The 24,117-nt window shown below is 43.4% G+C and overlaps 1 protein-coding gene across 8 annotated transcripts in view; it reads right to left on the bottom strand.

Moving 5' to 3' along the window:
* FUBP3 (far upstream element binding protein 3) overlaps positions 1 to 24,117 on the bottom strand; it is a 69,740-nt gene that overhangs the window by 5,111 nt on the left and 40,512 nt on the right. For 4 of the 8 annotated variants that reach the window (XM_075015281.1, XM_075015287.1, XM_075015282.1 and 1 more), the window contains 10 exons: positions 22,640 to 22,802; positions 21,464 to 21,562; positions 18,698 to 18,802; positions 18,141 to 18,243; positions 17,080 to 17,180; positions 12,594 to 12,735; positions 6,725 to 6,885; positions 5,845 to 5,918; positions 5,321 to 5,397; positions 1,803 to 1,871 (listed from right to left, as the gene is read on the bottom strand). In XM_075015281.1, the coding sequence (XP_074871382.1) occupies positions 1,803 to 1,871; positions 5,321 to 5,397; positions 5,845 to 5,918; positions 6,725 to 6,885; positions 12,594 to 12,735; positions 17,080 to 17,180; positions 18,141 to 18,243; positions 18,698 to 18,802; positions 21,464 to 21,562; positions 22,640 to 22,802 (1,094 nt within the window). Of the gene's footprint in view, positions 1 to 1,802; positions 1,872 to 5,313; positions 5,398 to 5,844; positions 5,919 to 6,724; positions 6,886 to 12,593; positions 12,736 to 17,079; positions 17,181 to 18,140; positions 18,244 to 18,697; positions 18,803 to 21,463; positions 21,563 to 22,639; positions 22,803 to 24,117 lie in introns of all 8 variants that reach the window. The other 4 variants (XM_075015286.1, XM_075015289.1, XM_075015288.1 and 1 more) reach the window with 2 other exon arrangements.

The raw sequence follows: 24,117 nt of genomic DNA, 5'->3' as shown, positions 1-24,117 counted from the left end.
CATGATGGGAGGGGGAAGACTGAACAGTACCGGCCTGGACTAGTGAGCAAGATGGCCCATGTCCTTCACAGTTAAAGTCACATTCAAAAGAGGGGTGGGCCTAGGACGGAAAAGAAATTTGTACATCCCTGCTTGACAATGAGTTTCCGCCAATCTAAGAGCCAATTGGAGTTCCCAGCTTGATGTCACTGTCCTGTTCTTTAGGTTGGTCCACAGACTCCGCAGGGGCAATATTCAGCCCTGTTCCTTTGCTGAAAGCACGTCTCAAAGAAACTACATGAGAGCACCTAGCTCGCAGTGTCTGTGGACATCCCGCACGCATGCACAACAGCGATTTCAGGCACCTTACAGGTGCTGAGCACCCCAGCTGGTTGCAGTACTTGAAATCCAGCCTTTAGCTCAGAGTTAACCGAGCCAGTGGAGCCCACTACAGTCGTGTCGAAGAGTGGCAAGGGAGCTGCAAAAGCTCTGTGGCATGACTTGTGCCCTCTCCCAGCGCTGTGCCTTGCATTTGAAAGCTGTCCAAATAACCTGCTCCCAGCGACAGGGCTGTACACTACAGAACCGGGTGCTCAGGGTGGGGGAAGGCAGGTGTCCCAGAAGACACCAGTGGCACACTAGCTGTAAGGCACATGGATGCAGACTGCTTGAGAACTGTGCCATGGGGCAGACACAGGAATGCTTCCCTTCCTCTTCCACACAAAGTGGCCCAATGAAACAATTTTCCCCAAGCACCTTGTCAATCACAAAAGAGTCAATTGTTGCATAAGCCGTTTCTGCAGCCCCTTCTCTTGTGAGAGCACAGGCACCCTCTGAAAAGAGGCAAGCAAGCCAGTTAATGGGCTCAGCATGTTTAAGCTTCAGGCAAGGGAGAGCCCAGCCACCTGGGCCCAGGGCACCCTCCTTACCACACCATTCTTACTAATGCACACAACCTGCAGAATCATGCGGTGGACTAACTGAAGAGTCAGGCAGATAACGTGGTAGTTAGAGGAACAGCAAGGAAAGACAGATGGACTGAAATGCATAAGTGCGACATGAAAGCCACTTGCATGCGTTACATGGGTGGGTGAGGAGGAGGGGCACAAAGGAAAAAGGGAAGCATGCTCTTCCTGGCCGTCTATCTGCCTTCACTCTCCAGGCACAATTCTGGGTGCTGCCCTGCACTGCAACACCGGCTGAAGAGAGCTTTGAAGTGGCAGGGGCTTGGGGGAAGGGTGAATATAATGCACTGAAAGTGTGAAGTGGGTGGAGGAAACAGGGCAGCAGTGTCCTGTCCAGGGGCATAAAAGCGGGTTAAAAAGACTTGACCAAAGCTACAAGTCAAGACCTTTCCTTGCAGAGGTCAGGGCTGCCTTGACTGTCCACCTGCTAATGCCAACAAAGGACCTCCTTCAATGCCTTTTCTTCAAGGAGAATTACAGTCCCCAGCAGGCTGAAAGGACACGCTGCTAAATACATTTCACGGCAAAATGTTTTACCCAGCCAGTTAATTTACTGAAGATGGGGGGAAGTAATTAAAATCTAAATACACGGGTAGGTTTGGAGGGTCTGCCCCTCCTCCCACGGGGGGGTGGGGGGGCAGGACTGCTGAAAGAGAAGAAGGGGACATTCTAGAATTTGTTCCTAGGAGGTCTGTTTGGAAGAGCGATTCATCTGGCTCTTTGACAATGCTAATGAGACCATGAAAACCAGGCTGCAGACTGGCTTTAGAACGGGCTGGGAAGGAAATGGTCAGCAGCCAATTTTAGATAAAACCTTATGTAAAAAAAACCAAGAAGATGTAGGAGACAGGTATTTACCTAGTTTCTTATAATAATCCTCCCACGCCTTGGTGAACTCCACCTGGCCTGACTGGGTACCATTGTGATCTGCAGCAGGAGAAGAAAGCAGTGAGGTCTGCTTAAAGCACAGCATTATCTTGTCTGTCCTCTCTCTTTACCAAGACTGCCTTCAGAGTGTGCCTGGCTATAAACAGGAACATGGAGGATTCTAAGTGGATAAGGATCAGAACAGCCAACATTCCCACCAGGTTTAACAGCAGCAATGCAAGACAACTGACCCAGAGCACAGCAGGGGTGGTACGGACCCCCCCAGTGGTGAAGGGTTTGCAGTTTGGATGCTGCTGGAGTCTCAGGAGGGATTTGGGGATGTGGGGGAAGGGGAGTGCTTTTTCATATGTTTGCACCAGTGACTTCTATAGGCAAACTGGTGGCAAAATGGCCAAGAACAGACTTATTGTATCCCACTGGCTCATGACCCAAGTCTGCTGACCTTCAAAAGGTGCAGTGCAAAGCCCATCTTTCTCAAGCCTTTGCTGGAGGGAGGGTGGGGTATGTATGGGAGGGTTATGTCAGGAGAGAACTCTTCCTTTGTTAGCAATTAACTCTGGGAAAGCAAAGTTTGTGGTGCTGGAAGGAGGCCCTCCTTTGTTCTCATGGAAAACGTTAAGTTACCTGGGATGAGGTTTTGTTTCTGAATGTGCTCACCTGGAGGCAAGCACAGCATGGTGCGTAAGTGTAAAAGTGAGCCCACACAAAGCCTTTTTACAGGAAGGTAGAGAAAGAAGTCTCCGGTACACAGGAATGGGGACAAAGCCTGCCTGATAGCTCTGATCCCAGGACAGAGGAGCCAAGGTATTAACATTACAACTTCCCTGCTTCGTTCAAATCGAGTTAACAAGGATGTACTAACCGCTTTCCCCATGCAGAAATGAGTATACTGGGGACATGGTGTTTGACAGGCAGAAAGTTAGGATGGAAATTCTAAGACCCAGAACAGGCTGCCCTCCGGGATTGAAAGCAAACTGAAAATATTTGCAAGTAACGATTTCCTGGTATTACAAAGTAAAGGGAGCAGGAAAACATTAGTGCCTATTAGTACTGTGATATAATGCTCTCTGGTGAGAGGATACAGTTGGGTGCTTGCATCGCTTTATTACTTTAAGCTATCCGAATTACATCTGCACTGTAGTTATCTATAGTTCAGTGCTTTCTGAACTGCATGTTCCTTGGAGGATGGACTTTGTCTTTGAAAGCGTCTATACAGAGATTAAGACAACCAGCTCCTGCTCCCTTTATATTACAGCATATGAGTTAGAAATTAACTTAAGGCACTACGGCAGGGCGTTGCCATGTACAAGATTCAAAATATTCAGCGTTACAGTTACATGGCACCAAATTTTAGACTCTGATCTTGGAAAAATGGATGAAGATTCACTTATCGCTGTGCAGCTCTCTGGGTGCGATCTCCAACTGGAGTGCTACATCTTGATAAGCTGTTAGCATTCAGTTTTCAGATTATTTTTAAACCAAACTTTACATCTAAAAAGACACTTGCCATTCCTGACACATCTGAAAGGCTGATTTTTAAAAACGTAGGTTTTTCAAGAAATAAGGCCGTGCTGGTCTATATACTACCAAAACAAGAAAGCAGTCAAGTAGCACTTTAAAGACTAACAAAGTTATTTATTAGGTGAGCTTTTGTGGGACGGACCCACTTCTTCAGACCACAGCCATACCAGAATTGTGTGTTCTGGTATGGCTACGGTCTGAAGAAGTGGGTCCGTCCCACAAAAGTGCACCTAATAAATCACTCTGTTAGTCTTTAAAGTGCTACTTGACTGCTTTCTTGTTGAGGTTATTCAATTACAGGTTGAACCTTCCTAATCCAGAACTCTCTCTTGTCCAGCAACATCCATAATCTAGCATGATTTTAGTTAGCTGCATGACCTCTTATCATGGGTGTGTCCAAGTTTTGAGTGGGCCCATAAAGTTTGTTTCCAGCCACCAGTCCAGGCACTCAGTGTTCTGTGCTGTTGTTTAGCTGTAATTCACCCCTAAATGTCTTCTAAGCACCCAGTGAGCAGAAGTGTTGATAATGTGCTAGAATATACTGATCTCCTGTCAGCTGGCAAATTCTCTTATCCGGCACTGGTCAGGTCCCAAGGGTGCCAAACAAGAGAGGTTCAACCTGTATTTAAAAATGTACAGAAAGTTCTCTTGGCACATGAAAGACCCTGGTCATTCCTATGCAGGGTAAGAGAATTTTAAGAAGTTTCTGAATAGATTCATCTTTTTTGCTGAGGAAAAGCATAAGGAGTTTCTGAAAGTAGCTGTCTCTTGGTTTGAAAATTTAGGCCTTTAAAGAGGTTCTTCAAGTGAAAATGTCGCTACCACAAGAGCCACTTTAATTCTGGGATTGCTGACAAACTGAAGTTGCTGTTTGTGTGAAGCTACTGCTCCGTGAGCCAGAGCAACAGATGGACTGGCACTGGTGGGGCCACCTAAACTAAGGAGGATCCATTCTCTCACTAACAGTGTTAACTTCCACAATGGAAGTTAACACCTCTGACCAATTTTGTTCTCCCAGTATGAAGGGGTGTGAGGGATTAAACATTAAGCACTTCAGAGGCCTGGTTTCCAGCGATAGCCACTTGAAGAAGGGAACTTGGCAGCACACTTGGCGCGGGAAGTAAACAGTTGCAGTTCTGCTTTTCTGGGTGGGTGAATGGAGTGAAGGACAGACTGTCAGAAGTTTCTGAACTCTGACCAATGAAGAATTTGCACAAATTCTGTCATTCACCTTTCACCTATGTGATCTGTTTGTCCTGGTTAATTGTTCAATTGCTAACTGCCAGCATTTAACATCTTGGTGCTGGTCAGTACTTACAATCTTTCATGAGATCTAACCATGGAAATTCCATTCCAGAAAGGGGTGTGATCTTTATCAAAGGGAGGCGGAGCTAGGACAGGAACCAATCCTGCCCCCTTTTCCCCATCCAACCCTCTATCCTCCCCTTTCACTGCTCCCAGAATCCCAATCTTTCCTTCAGACTGTGAAACAAGTGGCGAGGGCAGCTGGTATCAGGAGAGCAGGTGAGCGGCAAAGAGAATCAGGATAACCAGGAGCAGAATGGAGGGGGCTGCCAATTAGAAACTGTGCACCTTTGGGGAGGGAACTGTGCTGTCCAGTGCTGAACTGGGGAACACAGGAGTGGGGAGTGTCCAGGGAGGTGGATAGGATCTTGTTAGAGGGAAGAAGGAAGGGAGTCCAAGTTCCTGTAAGAAAGAGGGGATGGAAGGAAGCTTTAAAACAAGCAGCTAACAGCAAAGAGCGATTTAAAAACAGGTTGTCTGCAGGCCTTCAACTTATGTCACATTTGTATGATCAGGAGCATTAATTGCTTGCTCTTCTGCATGCACGTCTTTAACTGTGTAACTTCTTCCACCACCTTCTGCACACGTGGTCTTGCAAGACCTGCAGTCGCGTACGGGAGAGATTAACTGACTTTTCGTAAATGAAAATGCTCACCACTTACTTGGGACTTGCTGCCCAGGCTGTTGCCACGTCTGGTAGGTGCTGCTCCAACCCTGTGTCATGAATGCCTGAGGACCACTGTGGATTATAATCATACATTGAAACAGCAGAGGGACAGCACATTTTTTGAATAGCCTACGCGCACAAAAACAGCAACTGCCTCAAAATGATTATTAAAGTCAGCAGCCGCTAAGGCGAGAATAAATGCAAAAATAAGGAAAACTTCCGACCAGTTCAACACAGAAGTAGCCTTGCTTAAATAATTGTTAACAGAGCTGAAATGAAGGCACATGAAACCCCACTCACACTTGAGACCAACGGCATCTGCTGTTAATTTAACGTTTCTTTAGACAGCCTTGGTGCACTAATGATAGGCATTCTTAGACATAGGAGGAACTGTGCTTCCAAGGTTCATTTAACACACCCTTAGACTCTGAAGTTTTCACTCTGACCGTCTACAAGTTCCTGCTTATTCTCTAACTTTCACCCTTCTATTACAGCCCAAAGGACACTGCTGAAACTTACTTTTGATGAGGAGTAGCAGGTGCTTGGCTGAAAGGATTTTGACCAAAGCCACCAGGTCCGCTCATGCTGGTACCCTGTCACAGAAGCCAGAAACACAGTGTCATAATTCCTTCCATCATTTACATACTTTTAAAAAAAATCAGCAACTGTTTAAACCAATTAATAGTCAGAAAGAGGATCAGGCAGCATAGGCCATACCATGGAACTCACAGCACCAAAGTGTCTCACTGAAAGCTAATGGGACTTTGGTACTTATGGAAGTGTTACCCAAAATTCACTATATGTAGGATATAAAATGCCAAGATATAAATGGTGACAAGTATCACAGAGGCAGCCGTGTTAGTCTGTATCTTCGAGAACAACAAGAAGTCCTGTGGCACCCTATAGACTAACAGATATTTTGGAGCATAAGCTTTTGTGGGCAAAGACCTGCTTCATCAGCGGGTCTTTGCCCACGAAAGCTTATGCTTCAAAATATCTTAGTTCATGAGGTGCCACAAGACTTCTTGTTGTTCTCCAAGATATAAAATGTTCTTGTCAACAGATTCAGCAAAAGGGCTACTTTTCACTTTTACAAGGTCTCTCTTCAGTATTCTTTTTTTATCTCCTTTCACCCAAATGTCACCTCGATTCTTTGGCCTGGTTCCATTATGCTGCAATGCCCACGGCTTTGAGACAGGTGGGCTAAGAACTATCACTAACAGCAGTCAATAGCGTCACACAGATCCTGCCATACCTTTAGAGCACTTTTGTAATCCCCAAGTAGCAAGGTAACTCAGTCATCTCACCCAGACCTGACTTTGGACATCCATTTGGTACCTTTATTGGTAACAATACTACAACTCTGACACCAATTCAGAAGCAATAGCATGCCACTTACACCAACTTTCTCATCTATGAGATGTCTAGCGAGCTCGATCTGTTGGGGGACTCCTCGGATGGTGAATATTCGTACGCTAGGGTCTGTATTGGGAGGTGGATTTCTTTGCAGCTCCACATGGGCTCCCGACTGCTGGTTTATGCTTTTGATGTTCTCGCCACCTGCAGAAAAGGGAAAGCAAGGCATAAGAAGAGATAAAGGATATTTTCAGAGGATTATGGTGATTTCCAAAGCTATGCTCTAAAGCTGGAAAAGCTCTCCTTTTTACCCTCAGACCTGCCCTAAGCAGTGAATGAAACCTTACAGTAAATATGGTCACAATACTATGGCTCATCCCCCTACCCATTTATTTATAAGTGTGTCCAGAGACTCCTTCCTGCTCCATGCCAGATGTCTCTTACATCAGAAGAAGGGTACGTACCACAAGTGCCTTTGCACACTTTGGTAGGCTTCTAAACAAATTCAGTATTACGGGCACACAGCTTGTGAATAACTGGGTCCAAAGATAAGGATTCTTCCTGCTAATTTACCACCAGCTCTTACCTTTAGAACCAGCTACTCAGTACAAGTGCAGAAATTATTTCTAAAGAAACGATATAACAGAGTGATACATTGTTATTCTTCCTAACTTAAGGCTACATGTTCACTGCCAAAACCGGTATTTTGTTTGGCATAAAAATTGCAGATGTACGCTATTTACCTCACCGTAAAATGCACCTTTTTTTTTTTAAAGCAGTGAAGGCAAAGCCCAGAAGTTTTCTTATGGTTATGCAATGTTCATTAGGTACTTTCCTTAAAATTGTGCCCACTCCTCCAGCCATTTATCACAGAGTGTCCACCTGCAGAATTATTCAGGGTTTGAATTCCAGCCTACCCATATCTAAAATAACTTTCAAGCCTAGACATGTCCTTCAGCGCATCTATGGTGAATGTAGATGAATACAGAACCAGCTCTCTCAGACAAGAGACTGCAGAAGAGTACTCATAGGCAGGGTGGAATGGGGCGAATGAAACCTGGTTTGACTTGCAGGTTTTTTCAGAGGTCTCAGTCTCTTAATGAAAGTTGCTTAACAAAAGCTTCGGCAATGTTACAATGGTTCGCTTCTTCTTCTGGAATGTCACACAACTTTCAGATCAGCGCCACTCAACTAGAGAAGAGGGGGTGGAAAGGAGTTTTCTGGCTCTGATTCCTACAGACCTAGATAAGGCCACTAGCTGACACTACACGGCAAGGAGGAGAAAAGGAAACTAAGGAGCAGTTGTGCAAGAAAGTTGATTCAAGTGTTTCCATAGGTAGCTACCCTTCTTTTGGCCAGCTCCTAAAACTGGCCCTGAACACAACAACAAGACAAAGCGTGGATACCAAATACATTTGCTTATTTCACTGTAAAACTCCTAACCTCTTCGCGTTCTAGAAAGAATCACCCTGAAGCAATTAACTCTTTCTAGAGGCACGCTGAGGGATTAAAGACAAGTTTTTATGCCACATCCTTCTATAAACAAAATTGATCACCCTGTGCAGCCAAATAGGAGACTATCTGTTTCAGATATGATTTGGAAAGTTCTGAGAGGAATTCTGAAACAAAAGTCTTGTTTCATTGAACATGTTGGGGTATGGGCAAAGCAGACATTTAAAATCAACTGAGTTTTAGGACTTATGTGCTTTTTAAGCTGCCTCCTGGAATGGAAGAAAGTTTTACATATGTTTAGCCTGCATAGAAAGGAAGAGAACTTGGTTTCAGTGAAATGCTAACATGATCATAAAAAACAAAGTTATGTGTAACCTTTCCTCCTTAACTCTAAATGTCTTCCCTTTTGACTTGCTATTCTTATATATCTATGTATTTAGTTTCAATTTGCCCCCATAATTAGCATTTCACATTTAATTACGCTAGTTACCAAAAGCAGGAATACTTAGGGAAAGTTGTTAATTGTGGATCTGTTTCCCATCACCTTCTTCTTACACCGTTCTATACTAATGAAGTTAATTACACTAGGCTTGTTCACAAAAGGCTGATAGCTGAGGATGTGCTGTGCAGAGTTCTTCACCCTGCCCCCCACCCTCTGACGCATCTAAAGTTACTCTCCTCCCATTCCAGAGATCTTCTCACTATGCCTTGGAGCACATGAATAAGATGAAGCAGCCAACATGATGCTGCACAGTGTCGGAAGGAGTTTACCTTCCTTCATAATGAGGTCACCCGCTTGGCGCATGGTGACTGTCTATAGACTTATTTGGCAGCTTGCTCCATTCTTCCACCTGACGGGGGGCAGAAATGATCTAGGAGTGGCCCCCCAGCTGGAGGTGAAATCGTAAAGCAATTAATCAAACCCGCCAAAAGGCAGAGCTGACAAGAGACGGGCTGGCTGCGTTATCTGTCAATATTGCTGTATTTATCATGGAAATCCAGCGGGGCCCGGGAGAGGGTGCAGTTTGTCTCCAGGCTCTAGCACACAGAAAAAGCCCTTGACATTTGGATGACTCTCCCTCTCCACCAAGTCTTTCGGACAAGAAAAACTGCATCTACTCACTTCTAGAGGGAAAAAATACAAAACTTGCAGGGAACCTTCACATTGCTTCATCAAGCGACAGCGCGCCCACCCTTCGGCGGCTGATCAACCAGGCCCATGTGGAAAAGACACAGGGGTCAGTTACTGCACATGCCATAGATGTCAAGCTTGTAACAATCCAGCCTGACTTCCTCTGACCTGCTCCAGAGCAGCTGATAAGTAACAAGGAATACTGCCGCCCTTAACACCCACTCACTTGTGGATATGATGCTCCTGCACTTTCAGGTCTGGACCCTGTAGAACAGGCATGGGAAGCCTACGACCCATGAGTTTCGGTTTGCACTCCCCACTCCCAGAGGCATGAGCTAGTAGTGCTGGTGCTCTAGCCATACAAAGGCAAGGAGCCCCAAGCCTCGTGGGCCCAATCCAGGCAAGCCATGGCTGGATCCAGCCTCTGATTCTGCTTGGCGGGGTGGGGGAGCAGCTCCTACACTGCAGAGAAGTGCTCTGAGTACGCACTGCCTCACACTGTTCCCTTTGCTAAATTGCATCCAATAAGAGAGGTGGAGGCAGTGCCAGCAGCTGCCCTTCCTGCAGACCAGAAGCCACACAGAGCGATGGACTCCCCCCAGCCCTGAGCTGTGCCAGGCAGGCACCCTCATCTGCTGCCCCCTCCCTTCCAGACCCTGTACTCCCAAACCCCCTACACGCTACCTCCTGCCCAGGCACCCAAACCCAGCCGACTCTTGCACTCGTACCTCCTGCACAGACCCCACATCCCCACCCCAGCAGCCCCCTCCCATGCACCGAACCCCTCATCTTGACCCCACCCCAGAGCCTGGGGAGGACTCTACAAAAAAACTACTAGCCCCAGTCCTGCTAGGCTTTGAGGTAGAGCTTGAGGGTAGTGAGTGAATGTCTTATTTCTGTGGTTCAGTGGCCCCCAACCAAAAGAAGTTTTTACCACCACTGCTGTAGAAGGATGGCCCAGGAATGAGGGAATAGCTTGGAACCTGGCTTCAGGTCCTTGTTCTGCCACAGACTCTCCGTATGTTCTTGGGCAAGCTGCTTAGCCTTTCTATACCTCAGATTCCTAACAGTATGCTGGAGTTAGCAGCATTCTCATTCCTTACTGGGGTGGTTTGGGAGGATAAACACACTCAAGATTGTGAGGCGAGATCAGTAACTTAAAAGGTCAAGATTACATGAATTTCACAGCCTTTAATATAAAAGCTCCAATTCTAAAGCTCTCTATTTTTAGATTCATTAAGTTTACTTATTTTTTCTAGCCAAGATAAGTAACTCTATTCCAAGTTCTTTAATTCTAAACCCAGTCATACCAGGAATACATAAGATTAATTTATAGTTGTGTGGTTAATAACCTGAATGTACAGAGTTGTTCTTGTGACCCCAGCTGGTGCTTCTGTATTGGCACGTCTGTTTCATTTATATGTCAAAAAATGGGGATAGTGAGAAAAAAGCCAAGTCCCTCCTGTGATACTAGAAAGGGAGCTGCATTTCCCAGAGCCATCCTTCAAAACCGTCTTGTGAATGTTGCTAACGTTTGAAGAAAATGGTTAAAATATAATGAGAAGTTTAAGTGATTTATTCTGGGTCACATGCAGTATTAAAATCACATTCACACGGAAATCTGCCATCAAAAAGCCAGCCTGAGACTCTGCTCTTAATTTATCTGCTGAAGCAGCTCATAGGGTTTTACTGGCTGACCCATCCAGAAATTTAGCATCAAGACTCTAAGTCCAACAAGTTTAAACCCCTCATCTCCAGGCCTGACACTATGTGTACACTAGAGAGATCTGTCGAAAGAATTTTCTGTTGGAAAGTATCTTCCGACAAAAGTTCTGTCGACAGATCACAGCCAGACTACCAAGGGGATCGACAGAGTGATCCCCAGCCGTTCTCTCAACAGAACAGTCAAACCGGGAGCACAGCAGACAGGCCTGCCCAGTGTCTCGGAAGCTCTGCCTGTTGACAGAGGGCCCCCCAGGAACATCCAGATGGGCATGGGGGAGTAGCAGAATTCTGTCGATAGATGTGCCACATTCTGTTGATTTACTGCCTACAGAATGTCTTGGGAATGTGGACTCTGAGGGTTTTGTGGACAAAACTCTCTATCATAGACATAGCTTAAATGTTTTAGAATAGAAGATTCCTATTTGGTCACCTGTAGGAAAAAGAATATTAACCTTGGAGAGAGCAACCCCTGTTAGTATTGAAATAGTGAGAATGTGGGAAGAGTGACACAGGAGGCCCTGAAAATTTGCGCCACATCCATTTCTCATCCAAAACTGCCAGGAAACAAATTTACAGCCATCAGTTTCAATTGAAAAATGAACCAGCAACAGAAATGCTCATGGCATAACTATAATTGCATATCTGGGATCAACTTTGTCACTAGTGTAGACCAGGCCTTAGACAACCATGCTACTTCAACTACAGAGAACTATGGACTTCAGGCAAGTTAAAAAGTCCTTAAGCACTCATGGGGCACCTGTCCAGCAATGTCCCCTCTAATCTTTTCCATTAATGTGTGGACTTTTTCCACACATGTGCGAAAAAACCTTTTTTCTATGCACCAAGGCAACTACAAATGTGCACCACGAAAAGAAACAAAAACAAAAGCAAAAAAAACCCCTAGCTGTTAGCACTCTGCTAATCAGCTGAGAAGCATCTGAATTTCTCTTGAGCAGCCCCACAAGTGCTCAGCTTACAAGGAACGCAGCTGCCCAGTTTTTATGCACCTGCGGATGACATTCAATGGGTAGGTTAGATCTTGCTGTTTCCAGAAAGACTTCTAACTTATACGTGACTACATAAGCTTAGCCGCATAAAGTCACTTGTTCATCTCCATGCACAAGGAGATTACAACATTCATGGAAACAAAGAGTACCGTGTAAAAAAGGTAAGCTAAATACAATACAAAAAGTATCACTATAGGAATGCATCTACTTTGTTTGTCCCCCAGTAAACTTGCACTTTAAACTACTCTGCTAGAAAGGGTCCTCACAAGGATGTAAGTCTTTTCATGAGATAGCTATTTTACATGACATATACACCTGACCTAACAACAGAGTGAGACTCTTCTGCATGCAGAAACTCCCTCTCTCAAACAAGAAACTTGCAAGACAAATTAAGGCATCAGAAAGAAGCGTATCATAAGCATTTGCCTTAGTGGGTTGCTATGCTCAGTAGACTTTTTGTGATGTACGATTATGGCCACTGAACCAAAATGTTAATGCACTGAAAATACAGCCACTTCAGTAAAGTTTAGGAGCCTCTGCTGAGAACCATCTGAGATGGAGATTAAATCCCTCAGTGTCTTATCAGCATCACCTACCTTTACCTATAACAAGGCCACACTTATCAGCTGGCACCGTGTAAGTTATCTCCTGCATGCCGCCTGGTGTCCCAACACTCCAGTCCCCACGACCACGACCTCTTCCCCGGGTTACCGTCAGACTTCCAAAGCCATCTCGTTCCTTTAAGGGAAAAAACAGCGTTTCCATCAGTGTTTTTTCCAAACCATCAAATATCTCTATTTCTAGTTTGCCACATTAAAAAAAGGCAGTGAGTTTATAAACTGCATAATATTATCAATGCTGCTAATATCACCACACTAAGGCACTTCTGAGCTTTATGTTGGCACATGAGATTCTGAAGCAGTTCAGAGAAGTGTTAACAGAGGTCACAGCTGCTGGGCTCCAATCTGAACAAGCCTAGTTACCAAGCTTTCTTCAGAGCAAGCCAGAAGCATGAGCATTAATGCATACTGTATGGCACCAAAGGCTTCTCGGAAGCCAAAAGTTAACCCTTTCAAATGCCCATTAACTTCACTTTTGGAATCCCTCCGGTGAAACGCACATTGCTCTAAATCGATCACCAGACAATGTTGTCAACTTTAAAAGAAGTTTTACGTCAGTATAAAAGGTTCCAAGTGTTTTTACCTGCAAGGTAAAGGGCCATCTGTTTTCACTGGCCAATGTCACAGAGGGTCCAAAGATTAAGCGGCCAAGGAAAGGATTTGCCCTAGTGTACAAATTGATTTTCAAATGATAAGGAACAGACTCTCCCTGCCGCCCACCTTTCAGAAAAAGCAATGGGGACTTTTCTGCCATAAAGCCTTCTCAGAACAGCACAAGGGACGGGTATCAAGGGTACAGATCCATTAAGCTAGAACCTATAGAAGAGATATAGGAAGAAAAGAGCTCTTTGTATATGCCGGTCCAAGCAGTTCTCACCCTTATCAGGCATTGCGGTAGGAGCAAGGGTTCAATCAGGATAGATAAAAATTGAAGTGTTTTTGGAAAGAGTGAAAATAAAATTTTTAAAATTTTGATCATATTTTTATTTGGTTACTTACACTAATTCTTTTAAAATTAAACCTGAATTTAAACAAAATGTTAAGGCCCAAAAATGACAATTTCTTAAAATATTTAAAAATAAATAAATACACAGAATCCATGAGCCTGTATGAAAATGAGGGTTCAATATTGTTTTATATACAGAAAAGTAATTAGAGGAAACCATCTAACATTTGAGGTTAAGCTATATTACATAATATGGCCCAGCAGGCCATGTGCTATAATGGTCTGACCCTCAGGTGGCCACAGAGGATATGCTACTGGGTGCAAGAAACTGGCAAGTCACTACAGATATTGGGGCCCAGCTGTTGACTCCAGAAGACATCATGTATCTCACCAGGGTCACCCACTGAGCGCACCAGGGTTGTCTCATGCTCCAATTTTATAGCTTCTACCTTCCTGAGCTCTGATAGGCTCAAATTAAAAATATTTATGACTCTGCCCACCAGGGAAACTCTCTCACCAGCTCATGGAAAAATACTGATCTATCCAGTAACTACCAGTTCTCACTTCTGAATGGTTTTGGATACTTCAAGTAAATGGCCTTCTTCTGTCTCCTTGCATATGTACACAAAGATAAAAAAACAGAAATCCATTAATTTCACAGCTCCTTCCTTCTGACACTCAGCCAAATCAAAAAAGGCGCATGGGTTACAGGAGAAGACAACTCAGATGGAGGTCATGTTTGTTTTCTGGAAGTCCAGGTGGAGAGTTATGTAACAAGGGAGAAGGCGCACAGTGTGCAAGAAGGAACAACACTGGTGTGCAAGCAGGACACTGTAGAAAGCAGAGAGAACATCCTTCATACTGCAGCTACTAGTGTTGATTTCAACAGTAGGGAACTGGAAGAAAAAAACCTGTCATGGCTGCAGCTTGTACAAAAGACTATTTGGGAATATGTTCAAGAAATTCTGGGATTTTTAAGTTAAAAAAAAGGAACATACACCCAATTTAAACACTGTAACGAAGAGATGCAAAGGTTGGTTATGAGAAAGAAAAATCATGAAAAATGCTCTCAGAAGCCGTGAAGATCAGGTGACTGTGTCTCAACAATACAGATTATAACTTAGCATACTGTAATAAGTGTGTTTTGAGGAGAAATTATTTGTGAATTTCAAAATGTGTGTTCAAAAGATAATTGGTATGTCTGCTTATTGTGGAAGTATTCATCAGATTCGATTTTTACTCTTATTCCTGACTCCTGAAACGTCTTTACTCAAAACAATTAAACATCTAGGCAAAGATTTATTAAGAGGCATTTAAGTATTAACTCATTTTAAGATTGTTTTCGCTGAGGTGTTTGGTATGCTGCTACAGATAAGGGTTTAACTATATATATAAAAATCATATGATTTATTTTCCCATAAAACTGGGTTTAGAATAAAATCTTTAGAAGAGTGGTACAAACAGCAGCAGGAGCAGGATATCTTTTTTTCATGTACATTTTTATTTTTAAGCAGTGCACTGAGTAATGGTCTGAGAGTGGCTTCTTTACCATTTTGTTTCAGGGTCCAGCTTAAACACAAGGGGCTATGAACATCCATCCCCTGCAATGTTTAGAACACATCCTTTATAGGGGTAGATGGTAAATTATTTGTATTAACCTCCCTCATCCTCCTCACCCAGCCAAAAAAAAAAGCCCCAGACTTTCTTCTTCAACCTCTCAAACCAGGACTGAGACCATAATCAGGCCCTGTGAATTCCAGCAAGACTCCACAGACGGCGGCGTGGGGAGTTATGGTGCATTTATGCACCAAATTCTCCCTTTCACCTTGTTCAGAACAAACCCTTCATTGACTTGGTTCGATCACTACGAACAGGCTACACTCCACTCAGTGGAGCAGTTGTTGTTGGATACAGTGCACAAGAAGTAAATTGAAGAGTGTGCAAAAACCGTTGATGGAACATTCATAAATCTGAATCTTGATAGGCGGAGCAATGTACACAATGATCCAGTAAGATGCGCTTGTGAGCCAACTTAAGATGGAGCTTTCTATCTTACAGAAACTATTGATACACCAGGAAATGCCCATAGAGCAGAAGACCTAAAAGTAGCAGCATACAAAAGTTACAACATACCGAACAAAAATTCAAATACCATGTGTACAGCTTTGTCAGAGAGAATGCTGCAAACGTAGCCAAGATGAGAAGAAATCCAGAAGGCAATTACAGGAACCTGAAACTTAGGCTGGTGCAGCACTCATTTGAAGACTAAGAACAACTCCAGGAATAAAGGAAAATCTTATGGAAACTGTGAAATACCTTTAACAACCACCTTGTTTCAGCTTCACTGAAGAGAGCAGGAGGATTCAGGAGCATCCAAATGAATTCTCCCCTCAGATGAGCAATGGAATTCAGCAGTTGATTGTTTTCAGCTTTTTATTAAGAACTGGCCTATTTTAATGACTATTTTTGAAGAAAATAGTGACAAAACAGATGGAACTATCATTGCCAAAGCATCAGACTAAAGAGAAATATAGATGATACACTGAATATACTGAAATCTATTTCTTTAGCTTTGGACAAACTGCAGGAGGATTTCTGTTGTACTGATGACTGTTTAGTTGTAAATGTGAAACATATTTTGATGACAGAAGTTTACGTATCCAAGACATTTTATTAAAAACCACCTTAAGATTTATAATGTTATTTTGCGTTTGTAATTCAATTCCCATTACCATCCTAATGCAGCTTGATACGAATCATGAACAAAAAGTTATCTAGTAAACGATCAGTATAGGTTTCACCATTTTCTTATACAGGTTGAACCTCTCTAATCCAGAACTCTCCCATCTGGCAACATCTGTAATCTGGCATAATTTTAGTTAGCTGGACAACCACTTGTCATAGGTAGGGTCAAGTTTCCCAGGGTCCCATAAAGTTTGTTTACAGTCACCAGTCCTGGCTCTCAGCATGCTGTGCTGTTATTTAGCTGGAATTTACCCCTAAATGTCTTCTAAGAACCCAGTAAGCAGTGGAAGAGTCAGTAATGCTGCTAGACCATATGACCTCCCATGGTCAGCAAATTCTCTTGTCTGACACTGGTCAGATACTGAAGATGCTGGATGAGAGACGTTCAACCTGCACTAAAATGTACAATTAATTAAGATGACGACTGGACTACAGAATTGCCTACGTGGGAGAAATGCAGAGCCAAGGTGTAGCTATAAATGCTGCGAAAGAACTCAATGGATGTGCCCGAGAGACGTTCCATAGTGGAACCAGCACATGGTTAAGTGGCACCAAGGACAGAAAAACACTGCAGAAAGTGACACTACAGAACTCAGAGTATCAGCACATCAGACTTCTGAGAAGAGAACAAAGTTGCCTACTCTATACTCTGATCTTTATTAGAGGGTGGCTTACTGTCATACCACCATGTTTATGATGTATTTCCCATGACTGCTTTTCCCATTCTCCATTAATACAGGTGTTTGTCTCTTGAGAGTCTACAGAACTCACCTGCGCTGTGAGAATAAGCTCATTGATGATATGAGCTGCGTGCTGACATCGATCAGGAAGCCCCATGACCTGTGCGACTCTTTCAGGACTAATCCCATCATCTGTGGGGTGAAAGGTGACAGAATTTACTTAAAAAGAGAAAGATGCCCATCCAACAAATGAAGCTTCCCTCCAGTGTGGTCATAGGTGGTATTTTTCCATAGGCAGATCAGCTGTGTTAGACCTGCCATCTTTCTTTTCCATCTTCAGCCCTTCCCAACTCTCCTGTAGCCCTTCCCAACCTCCCTACAAACCTATGCCATTCATCTGAGCACAGTCTAAGAGAGGCAAGGTCACAATTTCACATGCAACATGATAATCCTTGAAAGACTGCTATATTCTTAAACAGGATGAAGGTAGTTAAATGACCTCAGAGCATCTTTGAATTTGTTAAGCCCTGATCCCTAAAAGCCAGGAATATCCTGAAGTAGAGTGTTCTGAAGCCAGGAAACACTGTTTTCCATAATCCAATTCTTTGTATCAATTAGCTACAAGGCCAAGATCTTTTGGAAGTATGGTATACGGAATTTTTTTCCAATGTCACAGGCAACAAGCAGAAAACCGCTGCAGAAACTGCATGAGGAACCAAGGAAATTGTACGTCAAATCCAAACAGGTGAGACACACTAAGGCTGAATCTACACTACGTACCTTACACCAGCACAGCTATAGTAGAACAGCTTTGTTGATGTAAGCTCTCCTGTGCAGTTGCTCTTTGCTGGCAAGAGAGAGCTCTCCTGCTGGCAAAAGAAAACCAAGCCCAATGGAGTGCAGTAGCATTGTCAGCTGGAGAGCTTCTCTCACTGACAAAGTGCTGTCCACATAAGTGCTTTTTGTGAGCTGGCGTGCTTCCGCACCCCCTCGCACCAACCAACAAAAGTGCAGGGCAGATATAACCCTAAGAAACTCCAACTAGACAGACAACTTTTTGCTGATGGAGACTAGCACTGGGCAATAAATTTTCGCAGTCCCTGCTTGGCACAGTGACCAGAAAGTAACAGACGTCTCCATTCTCATACAAACCTGGTTTAAACTGAATCCTAACGCCAGCATCATTCTGAATCTTTTTGATCATTTCTCCATTTCTTCCTATTACAATTCCAACAGCAAACCTGGGCACAGAGACCTGATGGGAAAGGCAAAACAATGTGAAAACTCAGAATTGGAGTATAGTCCATTTGTTTTCCAAAAAGTATATTCATCACACTTAGGTACTATTCATGGTAAGTGTAGCAGCTTCAGGCTGTAATGTCTCATCCCTCTTAAGCACAAGCATATGGGCAATATTTGTTCCTTAAGACGTCTGCAGGCCATAAATCACTTCCCTACCAAAGCTAGCCCTCTGAATCCCAAGAATGGCATTTACATCTCTTCCAAAATTGTGTTTTGGACACGTCATCCCAAACCCACAGCAACGCCCTTTCTAGAAAGCTGGAGTCGAGTCTCTTCAGGTGGATAGATTATTATATATATAATGAAGGCAATAAATCTCAATGGCAGTGTTAGAAGTTAAATCATCTCTGTCCTTCCTCACCTTCCATGTCAGGAGGTAACCACAGTGCTTGGGAAAAAGAACATACCTCTATGCTGCCTCCTCCCATTCTAGAGCTGAAATCGCTGCGTACGCCTCGGAAATCTGCCTGATCTTTCTCTCGGATAATCTCCAGTACCATTTCCCTTGCTTGCTGTGGGGAAAGAAATTGTGGTTACCTTTTCACTAAACGTCTAGCTCACTGCCCGTCGTGGTGCTCGAGGTGCCAGTGATTACAAGGCTTCTGACAGAACTGTTTCTTATATTATGCACACTGAAATTCCTTCACTTGGGATTTCTTTCACAATTTGAATGAAGATCTATTTTGCATTGCATCCTCCCTTCCTCGTCAGCAATTTGATAACTTTTTAGGAGGAAGATCCCCATGTACAATTGTTTAAAATGTCTTTCAAAAACACTGACATTTGTTTCTAAACTATAATATCAATTGGGATTTAAGGAAAGAAAAGACCTTTGGCAGCTGATCAGAACTCAACACAACATGCTATGTCAGAAGCCAGGATGGCACATGAAGCAGCAAGTCTGAGAGAAGTTGGCGAGGAAGAGTTGGGAAGGGAAAGAAGAAATAAGATACCAAACAGTGAAAAGCGAGCACTAGAGAACAACTCTCAATCTGGGATGATTTTCCTACACAAGTCATTTTAGGCAGGTCCACATGTGGTAGTATGCATTCCAAGGGTGCGAACTCCCCCTGCACCCCATGTCCAGTTTCTCTCCCTTCTTCACTGCTGCACTGTGCAGCTGGGGGAGACTGCAGTGCCTGATGGGGGAAGACAAGGCACCCTGGGGTCTGTAGTTCCTTGGCCAACTGCCTGCCTAGAAAGCTGACCCTGGAGCAGGGAAGGGACTATATTTCCCAATATGCCCATGGCTGCTAGTAACAGAAAAGAGAGGAGGATGAATATTTTGGAATCCTGTTTTTCATTTACAAAGTTACAGCAAGCTTCCAGAAGGCAATTTCTACAAAATCTTTATTACTGTTTACATTTTTAATATGTTATAAAAAATAATTTTACCAAGCATGGTTTCTACTCACATTTTTCATTCATCTCTCTTATGCACACTCATCACATGACTATTTTGAACTCCTATGTTAAAAAAAAAAACTTGCAGTACCCACACACACCTCCCAAGAAATTCCTGCATACAGGCCTGTTAGGTTTGTTTCTGATGGCTTTTCATAAACTATGATATAGCCCAGCTAGTGAAAGTGTAACTTGCCAACAAACATAGTAGCCACCATTTATAGAAGTCTACTTATTAAAGCTAAATATCAAACTTTAGGCTTCAGGCATTACCTAAAACAGCACTGCTGAAATTTTATAGTTGTATCCCCTGAAACCTTTCATGAAATAACTATAATAAAAAGTTTGATGTGGAGAGAGATAAAGATACTGGTGTGATTTCATAAAAACTTGCCTTTACAAATTATCTACCAAGTGCAACTGTGGTAGCTTCCCAGGTGCCCTATGACAATAAGAATCCAGTGAGTTTGTTTCATGCTCTGCAGACAACCTCTGGCCTGAAATGTTTACAATTTCAGATCCCCTATTTCTCATTTGCCTGGGATTTACCACTCAGGAAGAATATAGAAAATATGCTAAAGCACATTCAGCCTGGCCGCCAGAGAGGCCATCTAGAGAATATAAGTGACAAGTGAGATGCAAAATGCAAGATGGATTTTAAACCTGTCTTACAAATCTGCGCTTTCATAGCGCTAAGTAGTTTGACTGACAGCTGTATCACTAGCTAGACACAGCAAGCAACATAGGAAAGGATATTAGCGTTCTTCAGTCACAACCTGTTAAGCCCTATCATTTTAGGGGTTTCAAAAGCAGTTAAAACAACCAGACACGCAGCTCTAAGGGAAAAAAATCAACAGAAGTTGAGTGCCTAATGCTTCTGAAAGACTTTACTCGTTGTTCCTACATTTGGGGCAGGAATTAAAAATCTAGTTTTATTTGTTGGATGCAAAAAACTGCTATACAAGCCTTTCAAAACTTGATAGTTGTCTAAATCTAGATTAGTGTGCCAGATTTTAGTAAAAATATGCTAATTTCACAGAAACACCTCTTAGGCACAAAGCTGCTATAACAGGTAGTTCTAAACATCCGATACGAAGCATCCAACCTCCTCTGTGAGGATTGTGGGATTAAAATTAAGCATGTAAGTGAAGACTGTATGTTAAGTAAAGCAACTAGTACAAAAGAAGGCCACCCCCCAATACTACTACACTATAAATATTGAATAGACTTAGCCCATTGGTCTACACTACAGGGGAAGACTGAATTAACGTACACAATTTTAGCTACATTAATTATGTAGCTGAAGTCGACGTACCTTAATTTGGGCATCCATGCCATCTCCACTTACGGGGGTTGATGGGAGCCTGGGCTCCCATCAACTTCCCTTACTCCTAATGGGGGGGGGGGCGGGAAGGGACAGAGGTACCGCAGTCAATGGTGGCACCTTGTAAATTCAATTTAGAATATCCCCACTAGGCACACTAAATTGAATTCCAGAAAATTCACTGCAACAGGGTCGATCTTCCCTGTAGATGCACCCTGAGATATTAAACAGTCTGGTTATAGTAGAGCCATACCTGTGTCGGGGTGGTGGCACATACCTCTTCCTCAGTAGGTAATTAGAAAGAGCAGCAGCGAACATTTTCTAACAAAATTCTCAGATTTATTGAACGCCCACTAAACACTTGCAAACACCATCAACAATTCCACTGTCCAAGGGTCCCTCAGTACAATCATGAAGAATCATATGAAGTGTTTTTGCTCCATACCTGTACTTTAAAAGCATCCCCAGTAATACGGAGAGGTTTATCTGCTCCTGTCGGTAATGGGCCATCTTGGATCATAACCATTTTCACACCTGTCCGTTCCTGCAAGAGCCACACAACACTTTAATAAACCTGATCCCTAAACAAGAGTGAACAGTCCATACCTAAGCTTGGGTCACTGAACAGTTATATGGGTCACATCAGCAGCCTTCCAGCATGCTGTTTTTAATCTACCTACGGTACTTTGTCTTCCTGTTCAGGTGTAAAAGTGAGAGGAGACCCTCACTAAAACATACAATTATGTAGTATACCAGATCCCTTTGGATGATACAGTGATCATTAAAGCTCTCAACAAAAAACAGTTACTATCTGGGCATAAACGTAATTCTGAAGCCCTTTATGGTTTTTAAAAATTAGGGGAGTACACCATGATTGAGGACAGAAAAGTTTCCAGGAACACGGACTTACACATACAGATGTTTCAGTGGGCATGTGGGGGAGGATGGGGAAAGGGAAGAGAGCAAGAGAGAACTGGAGATTAAATACCAGTTTCACCGACAGAAGTAATGAAACTGATGAAATATCCTGGGGAACAGAACTGCATGCATTATGCAGCTTTACCAAGGAACTTGGATCCAGACCACAGACGCCCTTTGCTATGCTAGATGAGGGTCCTTTCTAAACACCATATACACCTGGCCAGAGCTGGGCGAGTCTTATTATGAAGACCAATATTCACAGGATCAACTGAGAACAAACTCATTCTTTTTGAAACTCAGGGCTGGATCTCTGATGTTGAAAGACTAACACGTTAACCCTCCCAGAGCAGGCACTAGAGCTGTGGTGTCCAACTAGTTCTGAGGTGGCTACTGCTATAGCAAAGTAGACACATCATTCTGAAAATGTATTTATTGTTCAAACCAACTAGCCACACTCAACCAGCCCAACAGCCACACGTGGCTAGCGTGTTGGACACCAGGGCACTAGAAGCTTTTTATTTTAAAGCATTTTTTCCTTGATCTTTATTGGGTCACATACCACCTTCTTAAGTTGTCAAGTAAATGGATGGAATGCCAAGCTTGCATAGTACCAGTGATAGGTGTACTATAGTCTGGAAAACTGTAAACTAGAGGAACTTTGTTATGGGTAAGTTCCTTGAAGTAAAAGTATCTTACACACCTGCAACTGTTTTATTGTTTCACCTCCTTTGCCAATGACTAGACCCACTTTGGATGCCGGGATCAGAATCTCCTGGATCGTACTGTTGCCATCTATGTCGTTGTGAAAGCCAGGCCCATTCCGACAGCGATCCACTATCTGCCCCAGTAGCCTCTTTGCTTGTCTTTGAAAAGAACCAAGGGAAACACTCATTAGACGACATTGTTTCATCTGCCCAAACAACTAACAACCACTGGGAGTGTGAAACATTTGGGGAGAGGAGAAGTGAAGAGATGAGAAGAAAACCATAGTTAGCACAATGGCTTTTATGCTTTGGAACATCAATCATCTATTGGCACTTAAATTTCTCAAGAGGGGAAAAGGCCTTTGACGCTTACGCATTTTTAAAGCATTGGCACCATCACATCTTAGATGTATCACATTTTAAGTGGAGTTAAGAAGAAACTCTAATTCCTAACCCCTTCCCCCACCATTTTATTGTTAATACCAATCTTTGTAAATGACACCCACAGCCTCATTTCCTGACTGAGGCAGCAGGTTAGACCAACCCCCTCTGATCTGACAGAGTCGTAAGTGAATCCCTTCTTCTCTGCCTGCTCTCCTCCAGCAACATTGACAGGGTTTGCTTGCAGCCTCCCATCCTGGCTGGAGCTGCTAAGGCTGTACAGAAAACGAGGCAGGTGCCTTGTGTAGCAACTAGGCCAAGAGACTAAGTGCTGCTTGTGAGAGCAGACGGATGACAGGGCCAGGAGATTGCTCTATGGCAGCTTTACAATGAGTGAGCTGACTGACAGGGGCTTTCCATCTTCATGTTAATCGCTGCCATGTATGCGCCCCTTCACTGAAGAGGCTGGAGCCACGTCAGCAGTCTTCCATTTGCACTTAGGTGGTATTTTTCTTCCCTTTTCAACTTAGCATCCAATCATCCCATGTAAATCAAGGCTCTGCAGCTCACGCTGTAGAGGGAATCGCCCCATTCTGAAGCATTCACCTGGGAGTGTCAACTCAGGGGGTGGGGGCCGGATGGCCTGCATCAAACAACACAGCACCCCCTCCAACCTCAGGTCTCAATCAGGAAGTGAGGCAGGAATCTGAATTTCCAGAAGCAGATTTCAGATTTCAAAGTAACATTCCTTTTTAATCGTAAGTATTCACATAGCCCTTAACTTGGCAGACTTAATTTTTTGATGGAAACGGTAAGGAAGACAGATTAAAACAGAGAGCAGACTCAAACCGAGCATCACCTGCCCTCTCAACAAAAGTCAGTTACTATCAGTCTTCCTTACTGTTTCCATCAAAACTAATGTTACTTAAAATTAAGGGCTTTATGACAATCTAAAACATTTTAAAAGACCCCATCCCACTGCTAGGAATACTGCCCTGTTTATTGTCTCCTTCCTCATTCAGCTTCACAAGTTTAAAGAAGTGAAATCATTTGAGATAGCCTTGGATACAAGTATGTGCTTAGCTGCATATTT

Source organism: Carettochelys insculpta, chromosome 21, assembly GCF_033958435.1.
Source record: "Carettochelys insculpta isolate YL-2023 chromosome 21, ASM3395843v1, whole genome shotgun sequence".
Lineage (NCBI taxonomy): Eukaryota > Metazoa > Chordata > Testudines > Carettochelyidae > Carettochelys > Carettochelys insculpta.
The sequence above is the reverse complement of the archived record's forward strand: the minus strand, read 5'-3'. Positions and strand labels throughout refer to the sequence as shown.